We start from the raw sequence: 22,360 nt of genomic DNA on the forward strand, positions 1-22,360 counted from the left end.
ACCTTGGTAGGTTGATAAATATGGCCAGGCTGGTATTTTGATTATTGATCGAAATAAAATTCTGCTGGATCGTGGTCTTCGAAGCATGAGGATGTTGCAAGTTGTCTTTCTTGATGCTGGAATACAGCCGGCCATGGAAGCATGGTCAATGATACCTTGTGATGTAGGTACCCAGTCACTCTGAACTGGATTGGCAGCACAGAAAAAAAATACGAATCCAGAATTAGAAGTGTAGCAGCCGATTACATTTCTACTAAGGATCTTATTTTACTCTGTCAACATTCCCTCCTACTACTCTTAGGTCTCGATTGAAATACTTCAGGTCGATTCGATGATCATACTCCAGATTGGGGCGGGTAGGGCTCAGGGCTCGGGGCTAGGGTTTTGCTTGCTTGCTCGACTCATGTAAGTTAATGCTAGATACGGAGAGTATATTTGCATATCTTCTACATAAAAACTCACAAGATTGGCTTTTCGGACCATGCATGAGCATAAGATGCAATTCTTTACACATACCAACTGGATGAACCTTGAAAAGTCAGTCAGCCGCCGCGGCAAGCATGTCTTGTTCTAGACCCATGCACCGATGCATGGAGACAAGCCGCCATATGATCTATCAACTGTCCCCCGCTCGCCGCCCATTGCCAGCTGTAAAGACTGACGCCGGCTCAGCCACACACGAAAGTCTTTCTCTCGTCACTCTCTTGATTACTGTACGGGGTGGGATGGCTGATAGTTTGAACAACATTTCCAGAATAGAAATACAAAACGTGTAGGGGGTAAACAGGGAGAGCCGGAGACAATCCCTCCTAAAGGTTGGAACATCGAAGCGTAAGAACACGAAAACGTAAGATCCTAAACGACATCACCACCAAGATACGACCCAGACGGGACCGAGTCCAACAGATGATCGAACGCAAAAACATGACCGTGTAACCGCTGCTGGATGTCATCCATGGGATGGAAACCGGAGGAGTGATGAAGACCGACACTGGATGACGACGCATGGCCGCCGTGCTCGAAGCCAGAGATGGTCGGCAGGGCAGGCATAAGGGCCTTCTGCGCGCTCTTTTCCGACCGGGCGTTGCCATGTCTAGTGGAACTGAGTGCAGAGACACCAGGACCACCGGTGGCAGGAGAGTCCACGATCATGAGGTCGTTGGGCTCCTTGACTGGGGTGATGAGCCCGTAGGGCACTGCTTCGCTACTCTCGCGCTTGAACGTCAGATCCTTCTTGTCCTCTTCCTCGGTGCTATCTTCTACAAAGATCGCCTGCACGAGCGAGCCGCCATGGATGGTAGGGGTACGGGTACTGCTACCGCCCTTCGCGGGCCTGGTCGGCGTCTTCTGCGAGATAGTACGGCTGTCTCTGCGAGCGCGGGACGATGATGGAGCGGGCTGGCTGGCCTTTGTCACGCCGTTGCGGGGTCCTCGAGGGGTCCGCGGGGTCAAGATGCCAGACGAGCTGTTGCGAGCCCGCAGCTCGGTGAAATTGATGCCTCGCGAATCCAGCTCGCCGCGAAGCTCGTCGGCCATTTTACGCCATTTCCGGAAGCGGCCTTCGATGGAGTCGTAGCTTGCGCCCTGCCCGAAAGCTGTTGCCATAGCCTTATAATCCAGCTGTAGTTGTTTCAGTCAGATCGAGCCCTTGGGGTTGCTGATGGTGGAGGCGGGGCACTATACCTTCAGGCCGGGGTGGGCCACAATCAACGATGCGAGGAGCCGATCGGTCGACTCCGGAGCCTTCCAGTTGACCATCTTGTCACAAGGAAGTAAGAGCTCCAACAGAGAATGCTTGTGATTCGAGTCCAAGGAAGCTTGGGATGCAAACGCACTGGGTTGCCAGATCAAACAAGACCAAAGAACAGAGGAAGAAATGTGCAACAGCAGATGAAGTATCTGACCGCCGAAATGAGAGAGCCCCAATCCTGTATTTATTCACAGTGCAGAACCAAGAATCCGGATGCCCTCCAGTCAGATCACAAGGGCGCTAACAGATTCCTCCAGCAACCGAAACGGGGCTGTCAAAAGTCCCTCGAAATTGTACTGTGATTGAGTGGATGAGATAGGTAGAGATCCTTGTCCATCGGCGCTTTCTGTTTGTCGGGGACAGGCGGACGAGGCAGGGAATGTACGATGCTGTGTCGCAGCGTAAGACTTTCACAATTCGACGTGTAGAATGAAGCTGGCTGAGAAAGGAGAATGATAAGCACACAGGGTCTGGAACGGGGGCAATGGCGTAGCGTGCTGTACCTTTGTCACAAATCGGATGTATACAAAGTGATCAGTCAAGATGCAGGATCCCGGTCGGAGGAAAGGCTCAAACAGCGGCTGCAGGCAAGTGGATTCCTGCAGCACAAGAACAAATTTCAAGCAGTAACACGTCCTCGAATCCTGTTAAGTTATCGAGGAAATCGAGAGTGAGAGAACACTGCAGATTGTGATGCAAACAGTGGGGGGTGGGAAGTTGTCGAGGGCAGGCTGAGAGTTGTGAGTGATACCTGAGCTGCTTACCCACTAAGACAGGTTCTGGTCACTGTTACCTGCGAGGCTGGGATCATTCACTTGAGCCTGGAGGTAGATATCTCTAAAATTGATAGACTAGAGATTTTCTTCTGGTTCTAAAATTCTTACTATATACTCTTATCCTTTTCTGTTCACCTTAACAACTCCTCAAATCTCGTCTTCTCTACCTTGTCTCTTACTCTTTCAGATTCAAATCTATCATCCAGTCACCTGAAGTCTTTAATTAGTAAAACTTATACCTCATCAGATAGTACTTACAACAGTCCTCTTTTCACCCTACCTTGCTTACATACGCAAGAATGCGCTGGACTCCTGAAGCTGATCAACTTGTATGTCCTCTTTAGTCTTTGTCTCTCTCTATTCCCGATTCCTATTTCCCTCAAGCAGCTAACATCGACACAGCTTCTGCTGAAGATCGTCGAGACGCACAACCTGTCCGTGAACTACAGGAAGGTAGCGGAAGCATGGCGTAAGCCCCCCCTCCCTTCCCCAGCTTGTCTCTACTCGTCCTCAGTCTCCCTGAAAAACCTACTCTGCTAACCACGAACTTTCCCCTTCATACCCAGCCGTTGCCGCAGGAGAACTCCCCCCTACACCTCGAGCCATCAGCGAGAGGCTCGTCAGAATCCGTAATCTGGCAGGCACAACCGCCAGCGGCACCAGCAAAGGAAGCAATCAGGACGACAACAACCCCATCACCCCAACCGCCACCCCTCGCAAGCCCCGCAAGAACAGCGCACCCGCTACGCCCAGCTCCACCAAGCGGAAGCGAGAAACTGCTATCAAGGCAGAGTCCATGCCCGCGGACTCCCTCATCAAGAGCGAGGCGGGAGCCGCGCCCTCTCCTATCAAGATAGAAGCTCTGAACCCCTTTGGCATCGACACCCACATGATGGACACCACCCCAACGAAGAAGACCCCTCTCGCTCATACTGGGATGGGTGCGGCGAACCAGCTGTTCGCGGGGCATACCCTGTATCAGACGCATGGAGCCGCGGCTGCTGCCCACGTCGAGCAAGATACTCCGTCCAAGAGAGTGCGTAAGCCGGCTGCTCCGGCGCCGGGGATGGTCAACTGGACGACGCACCACCACTTTGGCAGAGACGAGCAGGAGGTGGATGTTGAGAGCTCGGCCTCGGAGTACTGCCCGGAGAATGAGATGGTTGCTGCGCCTCGCGGTGCGATGATGAACTATATCTAGAGGGCGGAAATTTATCGAGATGGTGACTGGGGGCGGCAGGTTGCGTTTTGGTTTTTCTTTTTTTTTTTTTTTTTCTCCATCTCGAGTTAAGATCAGACTGTTCACAATAATTTGTCTGTATGTACTTTAGAGGGCGATTTATCGAGAGTTCTTACGCAATGAGACTTAGTACTGCTTGTTCTAGCAATGATGCCACTTTCACAAGAATGAGATAGTTACAAGAACTGCAATTACAGCTTGATCATCAAGATCCCACCAGTGCCTATCCCACGTAGAACTAAAAACCCCCAACCTAGAACTGCAATAAAACCCATCTCATATCTTCGACATTCCGAAGCACAACCCAGCTTCGCCATCCCCACAATAAAGTTGCAGCTCAAGAGCCAGATTAAGTACATCACGAAAAATCAGACCCGAGATCTAGGAAAGCGAATCAGATCGCCTCCTGCATGTAAGCATCCTCAATACTCTGATACACGGGCTGAGATCCATCATTCGTGTCGGTCGTTCCATGCGGAGCCTCCTCTTCCATCTCTTCAGCCTTGACCTTCTTAGCGCGGCCTCTCTTCTTCGGAGTCACCGGCGCCGCCTCAGCGCTACCATCGGCTTCCACCTTCACCTTGGGAGGTCTTCCTCGCTTCCTCGGCCCAGAGGCGGGGGTGCCGTGAGCGGAGGCAGGATCAACGCCGCCGGTGGAATCCCTGGTAGGGGTCGAGGGAAGGGCGGGAGGGCCGTCTGCGGTTTGTTCCGAGGAGGCGCGTTCTTTCAGACGTTGGATCCGGCGCTGAGCCGCGATGGGTGTACACTCTAGATTTTATCATTTAGCGGAAGGCTCGGGGCAGAAGAGAATGGCTGTCTAGAAGGGGATCGAGAAGCAGGATGGACTTTGATCATACCTGGACCCAGATACTGAGCGATGCGGTCGTAGTCGGGCTTCACGTTTCCGGTCTTGAGGATGGCCAGAAGAAGCTTTGTTTTCGGGTTGTTAGTTGTGTGGCTGCGAGAGGAATTCAAGAGAGAGAGAGAGAGAGAGAGAGAGAGAGAGAAAGAGAGAAAGGCAGAAAAGGCACGTACCTTAGCATCTGCCGCCTCGTTCCATGTCATGGGCATCTTTGCGACAAAATTTGGGTTTTGGTTTGATAGAATGTGGTATGGCTTAGAGTATCTTGATGTAATGTAATGTTTCTAGATAAGTTGGAAAATTGGATGTGTGTGGTCGGGGTAAGAGATGAAGAGAAAGGATTTAGAGGAGTTGACCAGACAGAGAAATAAATAAAAGAGAGTAGACAGAGAAAAGAAAAACAGTGGACAAAGTGGAAGAAAAATCTAGACCCGAGTGTTATTCACTTGTAGCCTAAGTATCAGCGTGTGTTACTGCTTAGCAACCGGCACACTAACAGTCATACTCGACAGAAATCCAATCGATTATATCCATGCCGCCCTGACTAGACCTGTTAAGTAAGTGAGTATATAGAAAGAGACATTACAGTGTAACCTTAGGTATAGCAACAGCTATTCTCCTTCTAGGTCTTTTGAGATATCACTCTACCAAAGAATGTATGCACTGCACAGGCAAGACGAATCAGATGACTATCGAAGCCAATCAACTACCTACCCTCGGCTGTTTGAAGTCTTCTTTGTAAAAAGTCTCGTCGATGACGGACGCCTTCTAGAATGTGCATTTATCGCACAGTATGCGGTTTGTATTTCTGGAAGTAAAGCTCGACATTTTCCCAATGTCCCTGGTGCTTTCCCGTTCCTGAAGCCAGCAGCTGTACAGATATCAACCCTATCTGGGTACGCTTCAGAGACCATCCATAGTCATTTGGCTATTGCCGCCTTTGAGCTTACGGCATATTCCCCATGCATTGAATCTCTGAGCTAAACGGTGTGTATAGGCTTCTGGCCATAAACTGCGACGCTGAAGCACGCCAGGGCGATAAGTAAGCATTAGGCCATCACACAGGGACACTCAGGACTTACACTTCAAAGTAAGCATGAATATTTGGATCCCGCAGGCCTTTGCGCATTTGAGCCAAGAAAACCTGTACTTCCGCGAAGGTCCACTAAGATACATAGGGATGCCGTCAGCGCCTATCGTCCCATATGGTTTCCAGCACGCAAATAGCGCCAGCTTGATCTCGACGACTCGAGATGAGATAGACATCGATGAGTATCGAGATCTCGTCACGTACCTTCATTACCCGCGTAAGCAAGGCCATAGCCCAGCCCTCAATGCCATGCTCGCAATGAACTAGATTCCATATCCCGAGACTCTTCAGCTTTTTGTCTCTGCTCCACGGACCCACCGGCAACTTGTACCGGTGCTCAACAACATTCTGAAAGCCTGCATCTCGCATATAGCCAGCCGCTAGCTCAGCAATGCGGAAAGTCTTCCCTAGTTTCTCACCGGCCTCGATGAACGTCTTCGACCAGATTGATAACACATGGTCCTCCGTTAATGTCTCGTCGTCTGATCGGAATTGTATGGACATCTCGAGTTGATCGAACCATCCTCCAGGACGCAGATGTCTGAGACAATATTAAACAAGCTCTCTCAGTTATGGTGGCAGAAAGTATAACAGAACGTAAAGGCTTACCTAAGGGCTTTGCGGTAGAATTGTGGCCAGTCCGCAATTGCTCCGTACAAAGTACGGGTGTGAATCAGATCGAAGTAGTTCGCAGGATAGATCCAATCCTCCGACGCATCATCAATCACGAATTGCAGGTTAGGGGGGATGAAGCTTGGCTGGATGGGCGACAGATCCGTACCGATGACTTCGGCAGAGGGGTGTTCATCCGCGAAATCACTAATCACAGTGTTGGTCAGAATGCCGCGTCTCACCCAGGCTGCCTCGACACGTACATGGCCCAAATACCAGTACCGGTGCCAATGTCAAGTGCTCTCTGGGTACATTGTAAGCACAATACGGGTCGTCTGATAAGGATGATGTCTTTGAAACTAGCTCAACATACCTGAATGCTATTCCCGGTGGGCGCTAATTGTAACCTGCCATCCAGCAATAATGTAAACATGTGGTGGCTGTTGCATGGTGTCAACGCGGGTTAGCGATTTCCCGACTCCACTACTCACGCGATATCTAGCTGTGTATTCTGTTTATCATCATTCGGAGCCCTGGCAAGATGAGGTCAGGTTCATACAATTAGTGATTGGGAAGACATTGGCTGCTGTGCTCACCAATAAGCTCCGTCCTTGTATGCATGGTATCGTCGTCCATTCTCATAGCGATACGTTGTTATTTCGGAATTCAATGATGTGGTATCGCTCGCGCTATGGCATTGTGCGCTCATCAGTGGTGAACTCTCATCGTATCCAAGTAGACAGCTACTTACAGCTCCTCCGCATAGTCTGAAAAGTCGTCATCAAGCCCCTGTTATGAGCTGGGATAAGCGAATGGCTGACGAACACATAAAAGAACGAGATGCTAGGCTTGTAAGTGCCAGCACTCTTGAGCACTCACTGAATCCACGATACCGTCGTCGTCATGACTTTCTCCTGGGAAGGCAGTTTGGGGAATGGTACTTGGAATGGTGAACGAAAGCGTGCTAGCCTGTACCAAGTCTGCGGTGGGAGGTATCTGGTGCATGGAGAGAGGCCATGCCATGGTGAAGCTTGAAAGACGTGGTGGTAGTGGTGGTGGAGCAGGAAGGATTGATGTACCGATAGACAAGTCCAGAGTCTACGCTCTGAATGAGACGAGCACTGATCACCTGGTGAACTCGGGGTCGGCGCCTCCCCTGTGGCGCTTGGTCCGTGATTTTAAGTTAGAAAATCCCCCATCCCTTAGTGGATTGGCGGTAGGGATAATGCACCTTGATACATCTAGCCTTTAAAGACCACAAAAAGTCGCCTCGATAAAGCACATGCGATTGGCCCCATTCCATAAACAAGAAGTGGATATCCCGCGCGTCCCCGGCACGACATGTGGGGAAACCCACTATCATTTGGACAAGAAACAAGCGTTGAACCAGATACGAATGGACTCGACTTGCTCCTAGCAGACAATGCTCTTGAGAGCTAGTGGTCTGGAGTGATAATCATTGGGTAAGCGTGGATGCAAGGCGTTTGTTCGTGTGGCGTGTCTTCTGTTCGTTTCCTTGACCGGTGTGGGTTCTCCGAAGCAGTATTCCGTACAGGTAGTAGGCACAGTTGAAGTCCACGGTACTCCGTACTTTTGCCCGGCTACGTTTCTTAGCTCGCCGGCCAGAGCTGCATTTTAATTCGGCGCGGAAAACAAATCCTGAGTTCTCCGCCGGTAGTCAGGCCGATCATATTCCAATCGTGGGATCTAATGCATCATACCTATCACCTACAGCTCGATCTATAAGGTGCTACATTGCCTCATTCCTACTATGCAATTAGACTACGTTGATCCATGGACCATTTCGGTCTTGCTGACCGCAGACGGCGGGGGGAACAGCACAAAACGGACTATGCCTCACTTGCGCCTTGGGCAAATTTTTCAATCATCAGCTACCTAAATACCAGCGCTTCGTGCTCGGTCGCTACACTTTTATCAAGCGTTCTCCTCCACAAATGCCAATGCGCGTGGGTTCCCCCAGGTATCGCACGGCAGAAAACGCCATGATCCAGAATGCTTGCCGGAAAAGAAGTAGTAAACAAACCATGCCGACAGCGGTGGCATGGCAGGCCACTGATTGCCTCCTTCAAAAGTGATGTCGCGAAGCCCCAGCACCATCGGAGGCACCACATGCTGCAATCGAGAGTGTCAGAAACCCGGTGGAATGAGTAAGGGGCGAGAAGCACAAGGATAAAAAGTACCTTATCCTGCTTGCCTGCATCGGCCTCGCATTCCTTGTAGATCTCCAACAATGCGTCCCCGTCATACGGTTCCATAGAAAGTAAACTCGAGATTTCATCGCTCAGATGCTGGCGGAAACTGGGTGCCATCTCCTCAATCAGTTGACGGACCACAGACGCCTGGTAGTCTGCCGGCTGTGTCTTGCTGCTGTACTCCAAGAGCTTCTTCAACAAAGGCTGGAAGGAGTGATGTTGCTCCACGTTGGTTTCAAGGAAGTTGGGAACACCGATGACTCTTTCAAATCCCGGGAACATCTTCTCCTCTTCGAGGACGTGATGATGCGATACCCAGCCTGCCCACGCGTAAATGAAGAAGAGAAAGTCGGAGACATCCCGGGGCTTTTGAACGAACGATGCCTGGAGGTAGATGCTGTTCAAACCTCTCAACATGCTGTTGTGGGCAAAGGCCATTTCGTTCGCGATGTAGACGGCGGGATGTTCTGACTGCAGGTGCTCATTAGCACGAGACTTGTAGCCTGGAAGAAAGGGAAAGAAACTCACAACATTCCGGGTCTTTGAAGGGGTTTCGATCAAGGGCCAGGGCCCGTCGGCCCAAGGACGAGCTGGCTCAGATGTAGTGACCATGGTGCGATCGACAAGAAGTCAGTGGTAGGTAGCATGCTGGCCTGATCGAGCTCGACGGGCAGCCGTACTTATATACACAGTCATAAATAACAGTGATTAGGCTGAAGGTTGAGCAGAAATACTGACCACTTAGAGCTGGACATGCTTCCAGGTCCTGGAAAGTCACCGCGTCAAACATGATGTAGTGCGGTGGCCCGTGATCACAAGAGGCGCAAGCGGTCAAGCAAGCAGTGGGCGAGCAAATATAATTCAGAGCCATGCATTGGATGGCTCGTTTATCGTAAGCTTTGATTAGACTGCGGCAACAGAGCACTCTAGCTTGTCACCGACCGTAAGCCATTTGATAGCACAAGTGTTCTTTGTCCAGCCAACCCTAGCGTGGTCGAGTATTTGCTGGAAGAGTAAGCACTACGATACACTACGTGCGTTTAGATCTGTTGACCCTTGCCAGTCACTATGCCGGCGTGCTCATATCTACGCGGTTCAAGACCAGCTGTCACAACATTAGGCGGAGAGCTCCGTGAGTGCGGGTAATCTGAGATTGTCGTATAGAGACAAGAAGCAAGTCTATACAGTTGACATTCCCAATGAAGCCTGCATTGAGCCTCTCCAGCGCGACTGTCTAGGGCAACTAGCACGTGGATTATAACCTATACCCGGCTTGCACGGCCTCGATCACCTGTCGCTCGGTATACGCGAACAAGTCTCTCCACCAATACTTCGGTAACCTCTAGCGTTATCATCGATGTTTTGGGTGCTTTTCTCCAAACCAGGATATGGCTGAATTCGGGAAGAGGCGTCCTAGAACATCAGCCGATTCGAGTGGAGCCCAAATTGTGTATGAGGTTCACTACTCTGCGGAGTACGGGCATTATTCATGTCACTCATGTCACTGGACCAAGTCGCAGCGTCTCTGTCAAGCAATAAGCCAGGATCTCAGGAGGGGGAGCGAATCGCTTCAACTCTGGCGACGTCTTGTGCTCGGGGCTGTTTCAAGAGTAAGTAACACGACTAGGTCATGAGTTATTGTTCATGGTTGATGGCCAGTCGATGACGGATATTCGCCCCTATCTGACATGGACATCCTGGTGAAACAGTGCTCGTCGGAAGACAGCCGCTGTATGCGACCATCGGGAGAGGAAGGTATGTTCGCCAATGAACCGAAAGTCGAAAACTGGGACAGCTCCCAATGCGAGTCTGGCTTAGAGGTGCAAGCGCAATCCGCAATGAGCAAGCTCTTAGCTCACTAGAAAGTGAGGCCATTGTTCACGAGAATGTGTACGGAGTAGACAATCAAAGACATAGGGGGAGAAGAGCCGGGGGGGGGGGGCATTCACCGCCTTGCCATGTCAGTGTCAATCTGTCAGGAGAAGATCCAGCGAGGGGAAAAGAGGGAGAGGAAAGAGGGAAACTCCCCGCTTTTCCCCTCCCCACCTTGACCGTCATGGTCTCACATCGCTTGTAACGTCGTTACGGGTCATCTCCTTACTTGCCAGCTCACCTGACTTCAGATGGAAGCACCAGCCACCAACTACGCGCCCCTGTGAGACTGGCACTCCAACCGTTGACACCCGTCAGCGGCCCCCGAACCTCTCCTATGCCAAGCACTCAGCCCTGCAAGGCGACGGAAGGGAAAGCAAATAACGATAACTACCTTACCTCTTACCATTATTGACAGCAAACAAAACCAAATCAACCACCTCCCTCTCACGAGGAACGGAAACTCAGCCACCCGACGGGGGGCAGCCTTACGCCACTTTTCCCAGTCCACGACTCTCCATCGCACTCAGTAGTAGTACTAACTCATTCTTGGCACAGTCCTTCAAACCAATATCATTGCAATCACTTGTGGGGATTGTGGCTGTTCCGGAATCAAGGAACCCCACTATCGACGGAGTCAGACAGGGACCCGGACCAGGGTCCCGCCATACAATGATTCTCAATCGCTATACCAAGACTTCTGCCTAAACAGCAAATGCCCCCCCCAATCAACCCGTCTCGATAGCCCCCGAAACCGGCAGACAGAGAGCAGCAATAACGTCACGTCTCACCTGGCCCTTTGCTTCAGCCCGCGCAAGCGCCGAGGGGGGGGCCGGAGGATGGGATACCTTTCAGGGTCCATTACTGCTGAATTGGCCGCCAAGAGGGACTAGGTGCGCGAGTGGGGAGGAGGGAGGGGGGTCGTGGTTGTTGTGAGGATTTTCTACGGTGAAACAATAGTGCTCATGACAGGTGGCCGATACTCATATGAATAGTACCCATTTCGCTTCTTGAGACATGATACTATCTAATGATATGGTGAAGAAGGCCCGCTCCAGGCAGAGAAAAGCATAGAAGAAAAACAACAATGCAATCCCAGAAAGAGACACATAGCTTTCCATCTGCTTGTTTTTGTTTGTTTGTCTTTTTCGTAAGTGGCTTGATGATTGAATACAGTTTGCTTATGGTTGCATTGCAGCTTCTGATACATGTAGTGTATGCGCATACATACATCCATCCATACATCCCTACAACCCACCACACACTGAGACGAGAGGGAGGGGGTCCCCACGGAAAATCCAACAGGGCTTCTAGACTAGTAGCCCCGATGTCCACTCAATCGCGCGATGAAGCTAACTAATGAGACCAAGCCAAACATGGCAGTAACAGTCTTGGATGATGGAGGGGTGGAGGGGAAGGCAAGTAGATCAGCCCCTTTCACAATTCTTATAACAAGAAAAAGGTATAAGAAGGGTCTCCTCCCCTCTCTCCGCCATTACACATTATCATTATCCTCAACCATCAACACACTCATCCTCACAATCCAAACCCCTGCCTGACAGCTTCTTCCTCTTCCTCCTTCCATCAAAGAATCCCCATACTTCATTGCCACCATGAGCTTCCACTTGAGCGCCTCGGACGTCCACATTGACGACAACCATATCTTGGTTGCGGTCCTCAGGGATGAGGAGGGCGAGGAGCACGAATCCACACTGGATCTGGATGAGTTCCTGGGAAACAACGAGGGTATGTCCTGTCCATGACGACAGGCTTCCACAAAATCCGGCGAATGATATTCTGACTTCTTTGACTATTTAACCAGGCCGATTCGACTGGGGTGGAAACGGCTTCTCCGGCAGTGCCCGGAATGTGACCTTCTCCATTGAGGGTGGTGGTGAGGTCCCAGTGCTGCGCGCCGAGCTTGCCAACTCGGAGGGCGAGTACTCCCCCGCCGACGTCAACCTGTCCGAGCACATCGAGAACGACAACGGCAAGTTGGTTTACCAGTAGGCGATTGAACGCTTGCCTAGGGAGTTGGCCTGAGAGAATCATACCCGCATGGGGCACCTGCATGAGTCCAAGCCAAAGAGGTTAGCTGGGCTAGAAATTTGGCATTGCTGCTCATCTCTCTACTGGGTAGTTGGAGATACCGTGTGGACCATGTTGTATTATTCCAGTCTGAATCTATACCAGTGATATTCGAGCGAGTACCACCAGTAGGCAGCTGAATTTCCGACGAGATGTAAGATAATTAAGGCAACAAGTCAAGTATTGGGACGCAATTAGTATATCCGGTCAAACTCAGTTCCCGATGATTGCCGTTCCGAAAACTTTCCGAAATAATGAAGCCAGACGCCCTGAAATACTCCTACCCGCCATCCATGTATAATATACCCTCTAAGATAAAAGCTCATGCAGCAATGCAAATATGACTTCACCGTGGACCAGTGCGAGCGTTGCAGTCGGAATTAATGAATAAGACGTAAAACGAGTCGGTGCACGATGGTAAGAATCAACTGAAGTAAAGCACGGAGCAACTTGTAAGAAATATGGAAAGGCTCAGCATGATGTGCGTCTACCATGCATGTCTGCCATCGTCAATGTCGATGTCGTTACCATTCCAATCTTCGTCTCCGCTCAATTCGTCGTCGAGGAAGTCTTCTTCGTTGAACTGAGTCTCTGTCGGGCGTTGATTGTCTATTCGAATCATGACGACATCGCACAAGCCTTGAGTGAACAGCGGTTCATCGTCGTCTTCACGAGATCTTCGCCTCTTCCCTGTGATAATAGCTTCATCGTCAGAGTACCTTTTTTGAGCAATGCGCGCACTCTTCCGTTTGTTCGGTGTCATAGTGCCGCTGTGTTGAGTATCGGAATTATGGCTGGCGCCTTCATTAATTCTGGCTCCTGCAGAGTCAGAGGCGTTGAGTAGTAGCGAAGTGCGAGGGATTGAGCGAAGGTCGGGATTGGGCGGAGGACTTCGTCGCTGAAAAACTCTTTGTAGCTTGCCTTTCCATTTCTCACGAAAAGTTGCTCGATCTCGCCACCCTATTTTCAGAATTGCGCTTATCACCAAGCGCCTCAAATTCTCTAAGCTAGGAGCGGCATTGAGAAGCGAGCTGAAGAAGACCTCTGCTGTTCTGTCATCCCAGTTTCGCAACTGGAGGAGCTCGATCTCCCGAAGTGTTGATGGCCAGGTCGGAATCTCAGACTGTGAGAGCAGTTCCCGAAAATGAGGCTCAACGTCGTGGTAACTAGACCAATCATGCATGGATATATCCATCCTGAAGACTTCCAGTTGCTCACATGATACGGCCAAGTTGACAATGAAAGACATACTCAAATGACGGTTATGGCTTAGATTCAACTCTCGAAGATGGCGGCCATGCGTCGAAAGAAATGAACTAAAGTTAGTGGTCGTTATCTCATCACAGTTGTTTATTGTGAGAGAAGTGAGGGTTGTGGGAAGGTTGGGCAAAAGGTGATCATTGACAATCGAGCATTCTATGAACTCTAAGCGCCGTAGATTGGGAAGGTCAGCAAGGGCCGCGGCCAAAATAATCTCTTTTTCTGTGGAGCTCTCGGGCAGTTGTTTGCTGTATGGATCATCACACATGACGTGCAGGATTCTTAGGTCCTGCATCAGATGAAATGCGGGTTGAATGTGCATCTGTGACATCAGTTCGAGAAGCTTTTGAGTCTCCATGAAACGGCTGTTCCAGTCCCAGCTACGAAGGCGGATAGGGCTTGACGAGATTGCATCGAAAAGACTGTCCGGGTAAGTCCATTTTGAGCGCTGAATAAGCCACGGGGGAAGGCCGACAACGTAATCATGACTGTGGTAGAGGCGTAGCGTTTTGACTTGAGGAGTCTTCTCCAGCAACTTGGGCAGCTCAAAATAGCCCAGGGTCGACCCACTCTTGTAGAACAGAAGGGCTTCCACATCAACATGCAGCTGTTTTATTTTATTGATATAGTTTGTGGAAAGCTGATCTTGAGGTTTGGCTAGCAATTGTAGCAAACCGTGAGACTTAGCAGCGGGTATTAGTGGAGGGCAATGGTAGAGAGCGGCCAAGGCAGGCTCATGAAAAGAACGGCACAGTAGAGCGACTTTGACAAGCCACTGCACGGAGCTCTTTCTGCTGGTAGTCCTTTCGTCAATCAGAGGGTATGATGCACGAACAAATATATCGAGGAGTATGTGGTAGGGAAGCGTCTGCCACGGCGGTATAACACCCGAACCAACATATGGAACAGCCTCTGCTTCGAGCTTTCGACGCTTGTTAAGCGGGCGCCCAATTTCCATCCGCCTCTTCTTGAGAGGCCGGCTTGCCTTCGTTGTCTGTGATCTTGTTCTTACGGTTCGTGTGCGGGTAGGCTTAGGTGGTCTGGCGTGATTGCTTCCTTCGGCGAGTGTGAGAGGTGCATGCGCGGGTGCTGCACTGCGAGTCATGGTATCCATGCCTTCGTCGCTGAGATTGTCAAGCTCATCGTCGGTGGTTTCCTCGCGATAGGAGGCCGGCATACGGTTCGAGTCTCGAGGGCGCAGAGAAAGCGACAATCGTTCAGCGTGTTCACGATCCGATTCGGTATCCTCATCAAGCCGATCGTCGGAACTGCTGTCTTCGTGGTAGGACTGGACTTGAGTGCGACTAGATCGGACAGGTCGAGATTGTCTGGAAGGGCGCTGACGAGGAGGGGTGCGAAGCGTGGGGGCCATTCTGGGGCGAGGTTATGACGCCAATGTAGGAAAGTAAGGTAGAGTGGATAGTGGCGCATCTAGACTGAGACTGGAGAGGCTAGCACCAGATCACCGGAGAACATCGATAAGCTGGTCATCCCAGATGAGTCGCAAGGGGTTGGAGAATGAAATGCAGAAGGGAGTGAGTGTTGAGGAAAGTACCAGGTAGCTGGCGAACTTGAAGGTCGAAGCAGGTGGATGATGTCGGCTGCCTCAGCTCCAAAAGTTCCAGTTCCAGTTTGGATCGAGGCTTCCCTGAACGGGACCGGAAGGGGGTGGTGGGTTTATCGATAAGACTGGATGGAGCCTGGAGTATCATGGATTGGTAGACTGACTACTCCGTAAGTTACTAGTCAAATAGCAATGACGACTTCCGGGCAGACTCAGAGTGAGCGATTGACGGAAAAGGCGTAGTGCCGGGAAGTGATGGCAGAATGAGGGAATGACTAATACGTACTAAGTTAACTTAGTGTTAACTAGTCGATTCTTGTGGCCTGATTGCTCAGGCGACCGGCGGCTAAAATGCTAAGGGTTGCATGTGACAGGGTGTGACTGCGTGACAGGCAATTGAATGTTCAATCATTTCAAATGAATGCAATTGAATGCGAATGGCGGCAGTGAAAGGCACACTGACTGCACTGGCCCAGGCATGCCCACTGGCCCAGGCATCAATATCCCCCGCCCTGAGGCCACCACGCTAAGCCTGGAGAGGGATCGAGGGGAGACCCGAAATAGAAACAGTCAGCTCCTCTCAAGTTCCTAATCTATCATCGGCGTTCTTTAAAGCGCCGCCGTCGTCCAGCCACCCTCTCTCCTCTTTTTCCCTCTTTCCCTTTCTCTCTTCTCCTTCTTTCTCGTCGGGCGCTTGCGAACAACCATGTTGTTTGATCTTTTCGGTCGCTGTTGCGATGATCCTGCAGTGATTGCTCCAATGCCGTGTCGCTAATTTCCATCCATCCATTGCTTGTTAAGTTTGTATATACCTAACCTACCTACATACGTACAGCTACCGTACGTTATCAACAATACCACTGCACCACCTGCAAACTACCTACCTAGTACCTGCTAGGTACTTCCTCCGGTTTGGGCGAACCTATCACGAGGATCCGATCCCTCCAATCGCGCACTGCAACTATTGGGCTGGCCCCCGAAATACCCGTGCTTTTACCACCGCCGTCTAATAAGACTTGACTTTATATTTTGGCCCGTTCCAGCCCTCGATCTGAGACCTTCCCGCTTCCCTACTATACTTATGCATTCCATCTTGTCTTGTCAGTTCCGTCGCCTTTTCATTGATTTCCAGAATTCATCACCGGTAATTCGGTTTAGACCGTTTACCAACGCCCTATCAAAATGGAAGCTTCGTTTCCAAATGTAATGAACCAGCCGGTCCAACCAGTTCAACCGGTCCAGCCAGACCGGACGGAATTAGGGCCTCCGCCGATGATTATCCAGCAGTACGCCAGGTATCCTGCTCCGGAGCCTGGCTTACATAGCGCATCTTCAATAGGTAGTGCTCGCAGTCAGATTACCACCTCCAAATCGCCCCCTCTTCACCGCAAAGCTACCCCGCGCAGCTTACAAGCATCGCCAACCGCCCCACGCCCTGGCGTGCCCCCAGTACTAGCACCGGCACAGGTACCAACTCCAACACCAGCACCAGCACCAGCACCAGCGCCAGCACCAGTGCCAGTGCGCCAAGCACCCTCATTGTCTCCTCCCAACTATGACTCTTTGCGCCAGAGGTCTACTCGAGAACAGATGGAATCGGCTGAGACCCGGTCTCTTCCGTCTCGCGACATCACGGACGCAAACATCGACGATGCATACATTATGTTTATATTCTATTGTAATCCGAATGTCCCTTTGTCGATGGACACCTCGGAGTTACGAAAGACCTTCAGATGCCCTCCACGGAGTGATGGAAAGAGCTTCAGTATATTTGCGCTTTACGAACTGATCAAGAAGCTGGATTGCAAAGAGTTAAAGACCTGGATTCAGCTGGCTATCGAGCTGGGGGTAGAGCCGCCCTGCATGGAAAAGAAACAAAGCACGCAGAAAGTTCAGCAATACGCAGTGCGACTTAAGGTCCGTTCCTTGATTATATTTTTGATGCCTTTTTTTGGTACCAAGAAAAAGTTCGAGCGCTAACTTCCGGTAGCGCTGGATGCGTGCGATGCATGTCGATGCCTTCTTTGAATATTGTCTAGGACACCCTCATCCTTATTATACTCAGCTCCCGCCTAGCGGTATTATAAGCGAGAGCCGGGATGGGGTACCACTCGAAGAAGATCTTGCCTTGCGAGCGCTCGTCCCTCAGTGGAAGCCAAAACGCGGGCGAAAACGAGCCGAACTTGAGGCGATGGAGAAGGCCGCCAAACGACCACAACTTGACACATCCATGAACGTGATTCACCCAGGCCCCTTTTCCGGGCAGACCTCGACATTTCCCACCAGCGCTATTCCATTCAGTGCATTTCCTGATGAGATAGAGTCGACTGATCCGTGGATGGGAAATGCGCATACATTTTCAACTGAGGGTCCATCTGTGACTCATGCTCCCCAGCAAAGTCAAGATCTGCGATGGAAGCATATTGAACGCGATGCTTCGCCCAACGGCTATCCCCATTCTGCCATTATCCCCAGAAGTAATCATCAATCGGAAATCTTCATTCAGCCTGCAGAGCCACGCTCAGCAGTGACACCATCCACTGGCGAGAAGACACGCCCCAAACGGCGTCATGGCCCCGCTGTATCATCTGCCTGGCCTAGTAACAATGGGAGCAATGGAAAGACACGGGGTAGACCTCCCAATCGAGGAACAGTGTCAGGCCCCTTTTCATCCTTCCCAGTGAACCCTGTCCGCTCTGAATCCACCCATCAACCGAACTCCGCAATCCGATCATCTCCTGCCATTGTTCTCGATCAAGAGCACACTAACCGGTTTAGTGACTCACCATACCAGCAATCACCTACACCATTCAATTTAGGTCCCAAACCGAATAAGCTGCAGCTCCAGGTTCCACAGCATCCTGGAGGACCAGTGCGCCTCGCGACACCGCCCACCTTGGCGGTAAATGGAGTCCATAGCGCCTCTGGCATGATGAAAACCGAGAATAACCAGCGCAACGGGACTCTGGCACCACTCTACGACTATGCTGGCAATGTGGGTGTCACCAATCCCTCATCTTATGCCAATCGCAACCTTGTGCAGCAAACAGAGATTACAGCGGACGACGTTGTACGTGTTCTAGCAGGCGAGCTACTGCGTGGTAGGGTTGTCGGTCGGTCCGCTCCTCTCAGTGCGGAAGAGGGCCGGGGTTTGGCATCATCTGTTGTCTCAAGCCTCACATCCACATACGCGAAGATACCAGGCGGTTCAGCGGCCCTCATGTCCGCGTTACACCTGGGTCTCGGACACCAATTCGGCTATCCCGGAGTCACCGAAAGTGTGATGACCATCCACATCGAGATGATGCCTTCGGCTTCCTCCACTGCACCAAACGTTGATGGAACCCCTTCAAATCACGTATATACGATCACTCACGAGTACAAGCACGGGCTACGGTTCTCGACCAAAGTGACATACGGAAACCTTAACATTGGCAAATCGGACAGTAACAAGTTTGAAAGCTCGTTCCGGGCAACGGACGAGCTGGACAACAGTGTTGCCGAACTAGACAGCATCACCGATGCTGAATTCGACGTGGAAGGCGCGGATGGAAACGTCTCCGAAGCCACGTGGAGGCAAAGGTACCTCAAGCTTCGTGCGCAGATGCAGAAGAAGGAACGGTCTCTCTCTAATTATAAGCGCAAGATCTTAGAGTCTGTAATGGCAGACCTCTAAGCCGGCGCATCCTTAATAATCTTTAGCCCACAGCAAGGTTTCAACTGTGATACCCTACAACATTTATGCAACCTCGACAGGCAACCACTGCCTGTCAGCTCTGTGCTATTTGGACATAACACATCTGCCTCGTATACTCCGGGTACGAAGCCGGAGTGATTCTTTGTTGTTTTTGGGTTCTGTTCATTCGTTTTACTGATACCCTTTGAGCAAACATACCTTGACATGCGTCTACTTACTATAGAATTTGACTTCTCTACTTTCCAATGCAGGCTGTGATTTAACAGCTTCAACCGACTTTATGAATTCATGATTATTTTCCCGGTAGATAAACCATCAGAAAAAATCCCATTGCTCTTCAAGATATTGCCATCAACCCGGGTTTCACATAAGGAAACGTCGACCAAAGCAAGGCTTGCAATTTACCGCCCACCGAAGGAGCTGATGATCTCGAAAGCCGCGCGTGTAAAACGTCCAATTAGGACAAAGATAGCGCCCCCGAAAGATTATCCATCCTCAAATTGAAAAAGAAAAACCTCAACTGAAGTACAGACAGACCGAAGCCAGCCTGGTCCAAGCCCAGCATCTCTTTGTCAGCCCCAGTCTCCGCTTCTCAGTTTTCGTCTTCCATAAGTATCTCCTCATCAGCATCCTCTTTCTTGATGGTCAAACCATGATCATCGTCATTATCGTCCTCCCCATCTTCCTGCTTAACAGTCTCATCTCCGGAATCACTCATCCCAACCATCCTATGCGCTCTAGCCACAGCCATCTCCTTCATGAGCTGGCCTTTTGTCCTCTTCCTCGCCAGAAAGCCACCCGTCTTCCCCTTTCGACCAGATATAGCAGCCGCAGTAGCAGTCGGGCTCTTGCGCTTGCGACCCTTGCCTGCTCCTCCTGTCGCGGCGGCCTCAAGTCCATCGGCTTCGTCTTCATCAGCGTCCTCATCGTTGGTGGTCTTCGAGGTAAGATTGCTGCCCCCCGCTGGAGCGATGTTGTTGGCTTTCAGGAGACGCTCGTAGCGTTTTGCGCTGGTTCATTCATTCGTCTATCAGCTCAGCCCTATCCCTTGGGAAGATGTATCGTGTAATTGATCGCGAATGGGATGAGATGACTTATGGGAAGAGCGGGGGGGGGGCGAGGTGACGGCGAAGAAGGGGGGGAAGGATTCTCTGCATCACTTACGCGGCTCCTTTGGTCACAATGTCGCATTCTTTGGCGACATTGGCGAAATCAATCTATCGTTGTTCGAGGTGGTGGTTTGTTAGTTAGGAATTCCGAGGATCGGACTTGGTCCCTGAATTTGTGTTGCTGGGATGGGACGTAGGGACTGGGAGTTGACGGTGTAGGAGTCGTATCGAAAAGTACCAGATGAATGGGCCCAGAAGTGGGAGGAGGAGGAGATAGAGGACTTACCTTGCCGCCGCCAGTGGCGTTGCGGATGCAGCTAAGGAGGAACTGCACTTGATCATCCGCGGTGAGACGAGGCGCTCTCGGTTTTGAGGGTGTGTTTGGGGCCATCTTTCGCTGAGATCGCTCTGGTGTGTATCTCTGTGTGTGTGTGTGTGTGATATTCGAGGTGTATGGTCGTGGTGAAGAGGGGTGGATGATGCCTTGAGGCGCGAAGGTTTTGATAGTGGAGTGGAGATGAGGAATGTGTTGAGGGTAGAGGAGTGTAAATTGGTAGGATGAGAAGAGGCGAAGCGGGGGGGAGAACAAGGTAAGATACCTGGGAAGTGAGTGAGAGATTGCAGCAAGGGTGAAGGGAATAGAGCGAGTCTAAACCGACTGGGGGAACCGTGAGGGAGTATCAGCTTGACGTTTATTCACTGGTAAAACACGGTCCTGATCTTTAACACAAGGACACAAGAGGATGGACCCAGTGCTTTAGAGAACCACTTTTAGACTATCAGTGGAACAATCTACTGAGCAGAACAAGGAAGGCGCAATGACAGTCGACTACTTTTTGTATTGCATGTCCCAGATATCAATCAATCCTCCAATCTGCTATGAAGAGTCTGGTATGCAGAGGCCAAGAGCATCAGCGTGACTTCCCCAAGGCCATCAGTGTGGATAAATGACAAGAAATAGAAGTCAAAAGACTGCACATAAACCGAAGCCCATCCCCAATGTTGCTGGAGCAAATCCCTCGAAAGAGTCAACAACACAAGATAAGAACGGAAGATCCAAGACCCCAGCAACGACGGCCGAACACTCCATCTGCCTATATGTCAAAAGCTCATCAGCGCCAAAGCAAGCAGTTCCTTCTTGCAAGGCAACGTACCAGTATCGTAGGCCGTTCAAGGAACACTTAAACGACATCGCTTCCAAGGTCAAGCCCATCTTGGGTCTCCGGCGCAACCACAACCTCCACCTTGGGAGCAGACTTGGCACGGGCAGCAGCGCCCTTCTTGCGACCCTTTGTGTTCGGCTTGGTATCGACATCTGACCCAGCCTGAGCTTCATCGGAGTTGTTCGACTCAGCGGCCCCATCAGCATTGGCCTTGGTTTTCTTTCGGGGGTTGCCCTTCGCAGGCGCCTTGCGTTTGGTCGGGGTGGTCACCGCAAGGCCGTCCTGCCCGTTCTGAGCATCCAGGGGTCCGTTGCCTCCAGCCAACGCGCTATCTATCTTGGTGGGGCTTCCACCTGTCTGGGTGGCTTCGAGCTCAAACCCATAACGCTTGCGCAGGGCGCGGAATCGGTTCGCGGTGGAGGCAACATTGGTATAGCCAAGGGCAGCGGCCACTCTGCTCAAATCGACCTGTATGGAATGCTTAGCGATACGTAGTAAGAGAACGCAAAGAAGAAGAGAACTCGCCTGTCTGTCAGATGTCATGTTCATGACACATTGGACAATGAACTGAGCATCGGGCTGAGGTATTTCATCCTCGGACTTTGCCTGCTTGGCACCAGGCATGATGATTGAGGTGGAGTAGACTGGAAATTTAGAAGTCAGGTTTTGGGTTGGACTGAAGTATTGGGTCTGACACGATAGCTTGTATGGTGGATGGGGAAATTCAAATAAAAGGATGTTTTGAGGAGGGGATGTATGTAATCAAAGGAGGACGGTTGCTGGGGAGGGTATGCAAGACAGATAGTGAGGGAATAGTTCTGGTCCTCGCCCTTCTAGCTGGCTGGGAAGACCTGAAGATGAAGATTGGCTTACTCTAGTGAATTGGTTTGAATAAGAGTCGTGTGCTGATGACTAGTGAGGATAGTTGGGGATATTAGAACTGATAAGGTGGTTGTCGAGGGAGGGTTGCAAAGAATGGAAACAGTTCAGAGCAAGGTCAGATGTGAAGAGAAGGTCAGTCTCAGTCAAGGTAGGTCTTGATCACATCCAGCAAACCAACTGTC

At 50.9% G+C, this 22,360-nt stretch overlaps 10 protein-coding genes across 10 annotated transcripts; 3 read left to right on the forward strand and 7 right to left on the reverse strand.

Moving 5' to 3' along the window:
- Positions 1 to 855: 855 nt before the first annotated feature.
- Positions 856 to 1,758, reverse strand: BO72DRAFT_383898 (uncharacterized protein; the record flags this gene model as incomplete). Its single annotated transcript, XM_040941531.1, has 2 exons — positions 856 to 1,620; positions 1,684 to 1,758. 2 exons carry the CDS (start codon positions 1,756 to 1,758, stop codon positions 856 to 858), a joined length of 840 nt encoding a protein of 279 aa, XP_040798870.1.
- Positions 1,759 to 2,554: 796 nt separating this feature from the next.
- BO72DRAFT_450319 (uncharacterized protein) lies at positions 2,555 to 3,808 on the forward strand. The gene is made up of 3 exons (XM_040945229.1): positions 2,555 to 2,855; positions 2,929 to 2,995; positions 3,093 to 3,808. The coding sequence occupies exons 1-3, from the start codon at positions 2,826 to 2,828 to the stop codon at positions 3,725 to 3,727; spliced, it is 732 nt and encodes a 243-aa protein (XP_040798871.1). The 5' UTR covers positions 2,555 to 2,825; the 3' UTR covers positions 3,728 to 3,808.
- Positions 3,809 to 3,987: 179 nt separating this feature from the next.
- Positions 3,988 to 4,837, reverse strand: BO72DRAFT_409433 (uncharacterized protein; the record flags this gene model as incomplete). Its single annotated transcript, XM_040942405.1, has 3 exons — positions 3,988 to 4,534; positions 4,624 to 4,696; positions 4,802 to 4,837. The coding sequence occupies 3 exons, from the start codon at positions 4,835 to 4,837 to the stop codon at positions 4,161 to 4,163; spliced, it is 483 nt and encodes a 160-aa protein (XP_040798872.1). The 3' UTR covers positions 3,988 to 4,160.
- A 771-nt stretch (positions 4,838 to 5,608) lies between these two features.
- Positions 5,609 to 7,039, reverse strand: BO72DRAFT_383805 (class I SAM-dependent methyltransferase; the record flags this gene model as incomplete). The annotated part of the gene is made up of 8 exons (XM_040941527.1): positions 5,609 to 5,648; positions 5,711 to 5,793; positions 5,923 to 6,259; positions 6,328 to 6,537; positions 6,594 to 6,634; positions 6,704 to 6,770; positions 6,822 to 6,863; positions 6,927 to 7,039. The coding sequence occupies 8 exons, from the start codon at positions 7,037 to 7,039 to the stop codon at positions 5,609 to 5,611; spliced, it is 933 nt and encodes a 310-aa protein (XP_040798873.1).
- Positions 7,040 to 8,178: 1,139 nt separating this feature from the next.
- On the reverse strand, positions 8,179 to 9,476 carry BO72DRAFT_450324 (uncharacterized protein). Its single transcript, XM_040945230.1, has 4 exons — positions 9,282 to 9,476; positions 9,072 to 9,222; positions 8,532 to 9,014; positions 8,179 to 8,463 (listed from the first exon to the last, which is right to left on the reverse strand). The coding sequence occupies exons 3-4, from the start codon at positions 8,979 to 8,981 to the stop codon at positions 8,266 to 8,268; spliced, it is 648 nt and encodes a 215-aa protein (XP_040798874.1). The 5' UTR covers positions 8,982 to 9,014; positions 9,072 to 9,222; positions 9,282 to 9,476; the 3' UTR covers positions 8,179 to 8,265.
- A 2,552-nt stretch (positions 9,477 to 12,028) lies between these two features.
- BO72DRAFT_383813 (CVNH domain-containing protein) lies at positions 12,029 to 12,425 on the forward strand (the record flags this gene model as incomplete). The annotated part of the gene is made up of 2 exons (XM_040941528.1): positions 12,029 to 12,161; positions 12,238 to 12,425. 2 exons carry the CDS (start codon positions 12,029 to 12,031, stop codon positions 12,423 to 12,425), a joined length of 321 nt encoding a protein of 106 aa, XP_040798875.1.
- Positions 12,426 to 12,504: 79 nt separating this feature from the next.
- BO72DRAFT_191080 (uncharacterized protein) lies at positions 12,505 to 15,531 on the reverse strand. Its single transcript, XM_040939535.1, has one exon. It carries the CDS (start codon positions 15,133 to 15,135, stop codon positions 12,991 to 12,993), a length of 2,145 nt encoding a protein of 714 aa, XP_040798876.1. The 5' UTR covers positions 15,136 to 15,531; the 3' UTR covers positions 12,505 to 12,990.
- A 978-nt stretch (positions 15,532 to 16,509) lies between these two features.
- abp2 (putative ARS binding protein Abp2) lies at positions 16,510 to 19,003 on the forward strand (the record flags this gene model as incomplete). The annotated part of the gene is made up of 2 exons (XM_040941529.1): positions 16,510 to 17,244; positions 17,318 to 19,003. 2 exons carry the CDS (start codon positions 16,510 to 16,512, stop codon positions 19,001 to 19,003), a joined length of 2,421 nt encoding a protein of 806 aa, XP_040798877.1.
- A 613-nt stretch (positions 19,004 to 19,616) lies between these two features.
- BO72DRAFT_487926 (uncharacterized protein) lies at positions 19,617 to 20,899 on the reverse strand (the record flags this gene model as incomplete). The annotated part of the gene is made up of 3 exons (XM_040948006.1): positions 20,420 to 20,899; positions 20,189 to 20,241; positions 19,617 to 20,034 (listed from the first exon to the last, which is right to left on the reverse strand). Exons 1-3 carry the CDS (start codon positions 20,522 to 20,524, stop codon positions 19,617 to 19,619), a joined length of 576 nt encoding a protein of 191 aa, XP_040798878.1. The 5' UTR covers positions 20,525 to 20,899.
- Positions 20,900 to 21,314: 415 nt separating this feature from the next.
- Positions 21,315 to 21,920, reverse strand: BO72DRAFT_498690 (uncharacterized protein; the record flags this gene model as incomplete). The annotated part of the gene is made up of 1 exon (XM_040948790.1): positions 21,315 to 21,920. The coding sequence occupies one exon, from the start codon at positions 21,918 to 21,920 to the stop codon at positions 21,315 to 21,317; it is 606 nt and encodes a 201-aa protein (XP_040798879.1).
- Positions 21,921 to 22,360: the final 440 nt, after the last annotated feature.

The sequence above is a fragment of the Aspergillus fijiensis genome (genome assembly GCF_003184825.1).
Source record: "Aspergillus fijiensis CBS 313.89 unplaced genomic scaffold BO72scaffold_44, whole genome shotgun sequence".
In the NCBI taxonomy this organism is placed as follows: domain Eukaryota; kingdom Fungi; phylum Ascomycota; class Eurotiomycetes; order Eurotiales; family Aspergillaceae; genus Aspergillus; species Aspergillus fijiensis.

Excerpts from the sequence above, each read along its gene's own strand:
- BO72DRAFT_450324 (XM_040945230.1), bottom strand. The coding sequence starts at position 8,981 with ATGGCCTTTGCCCACAACAGCATGTTGAGAGGTTTGAACAGCATCTAC. Across the intron at positions 8,464-8,531 it reads ATGCAGGCAAGCAGGATAAG|CATGTGGTGCCTCCGATGGT; the intron begins GTACTTTTTATC and ends TCTCGATTGCAG.
- BO72DRAFT_450319 (XM_040945229.1), top strand. The coding sequence starts at position 2,826 with ATGCGCTGGACTCCTGAAGCTGATCAACTT. Across the intron at positions 2,856-2,928 it reads CTCCTGAAGCTGATCAACTT|CTTCTGCTGAAGATCGTCGA; the intron begins GTATGTCCTCTT and ends ACATCGACACAG. Across the intron at positions 2,996-3,092 it reads GAAGGTAGCGGAAGCATGGC|CCGTTGCCGCAGGAGAACTC; the intron begins GTAAGCCCCCCC and ends CTTCATACCCAG.
- BO72DRAFT_191080 (XM_040939535.1), bottom strand. The coding sequence starts at position 15,135 with ATGGCCCCCACGCTTCGCACCCCTCCTCGTCAGCGCCCTTCCAGACAA.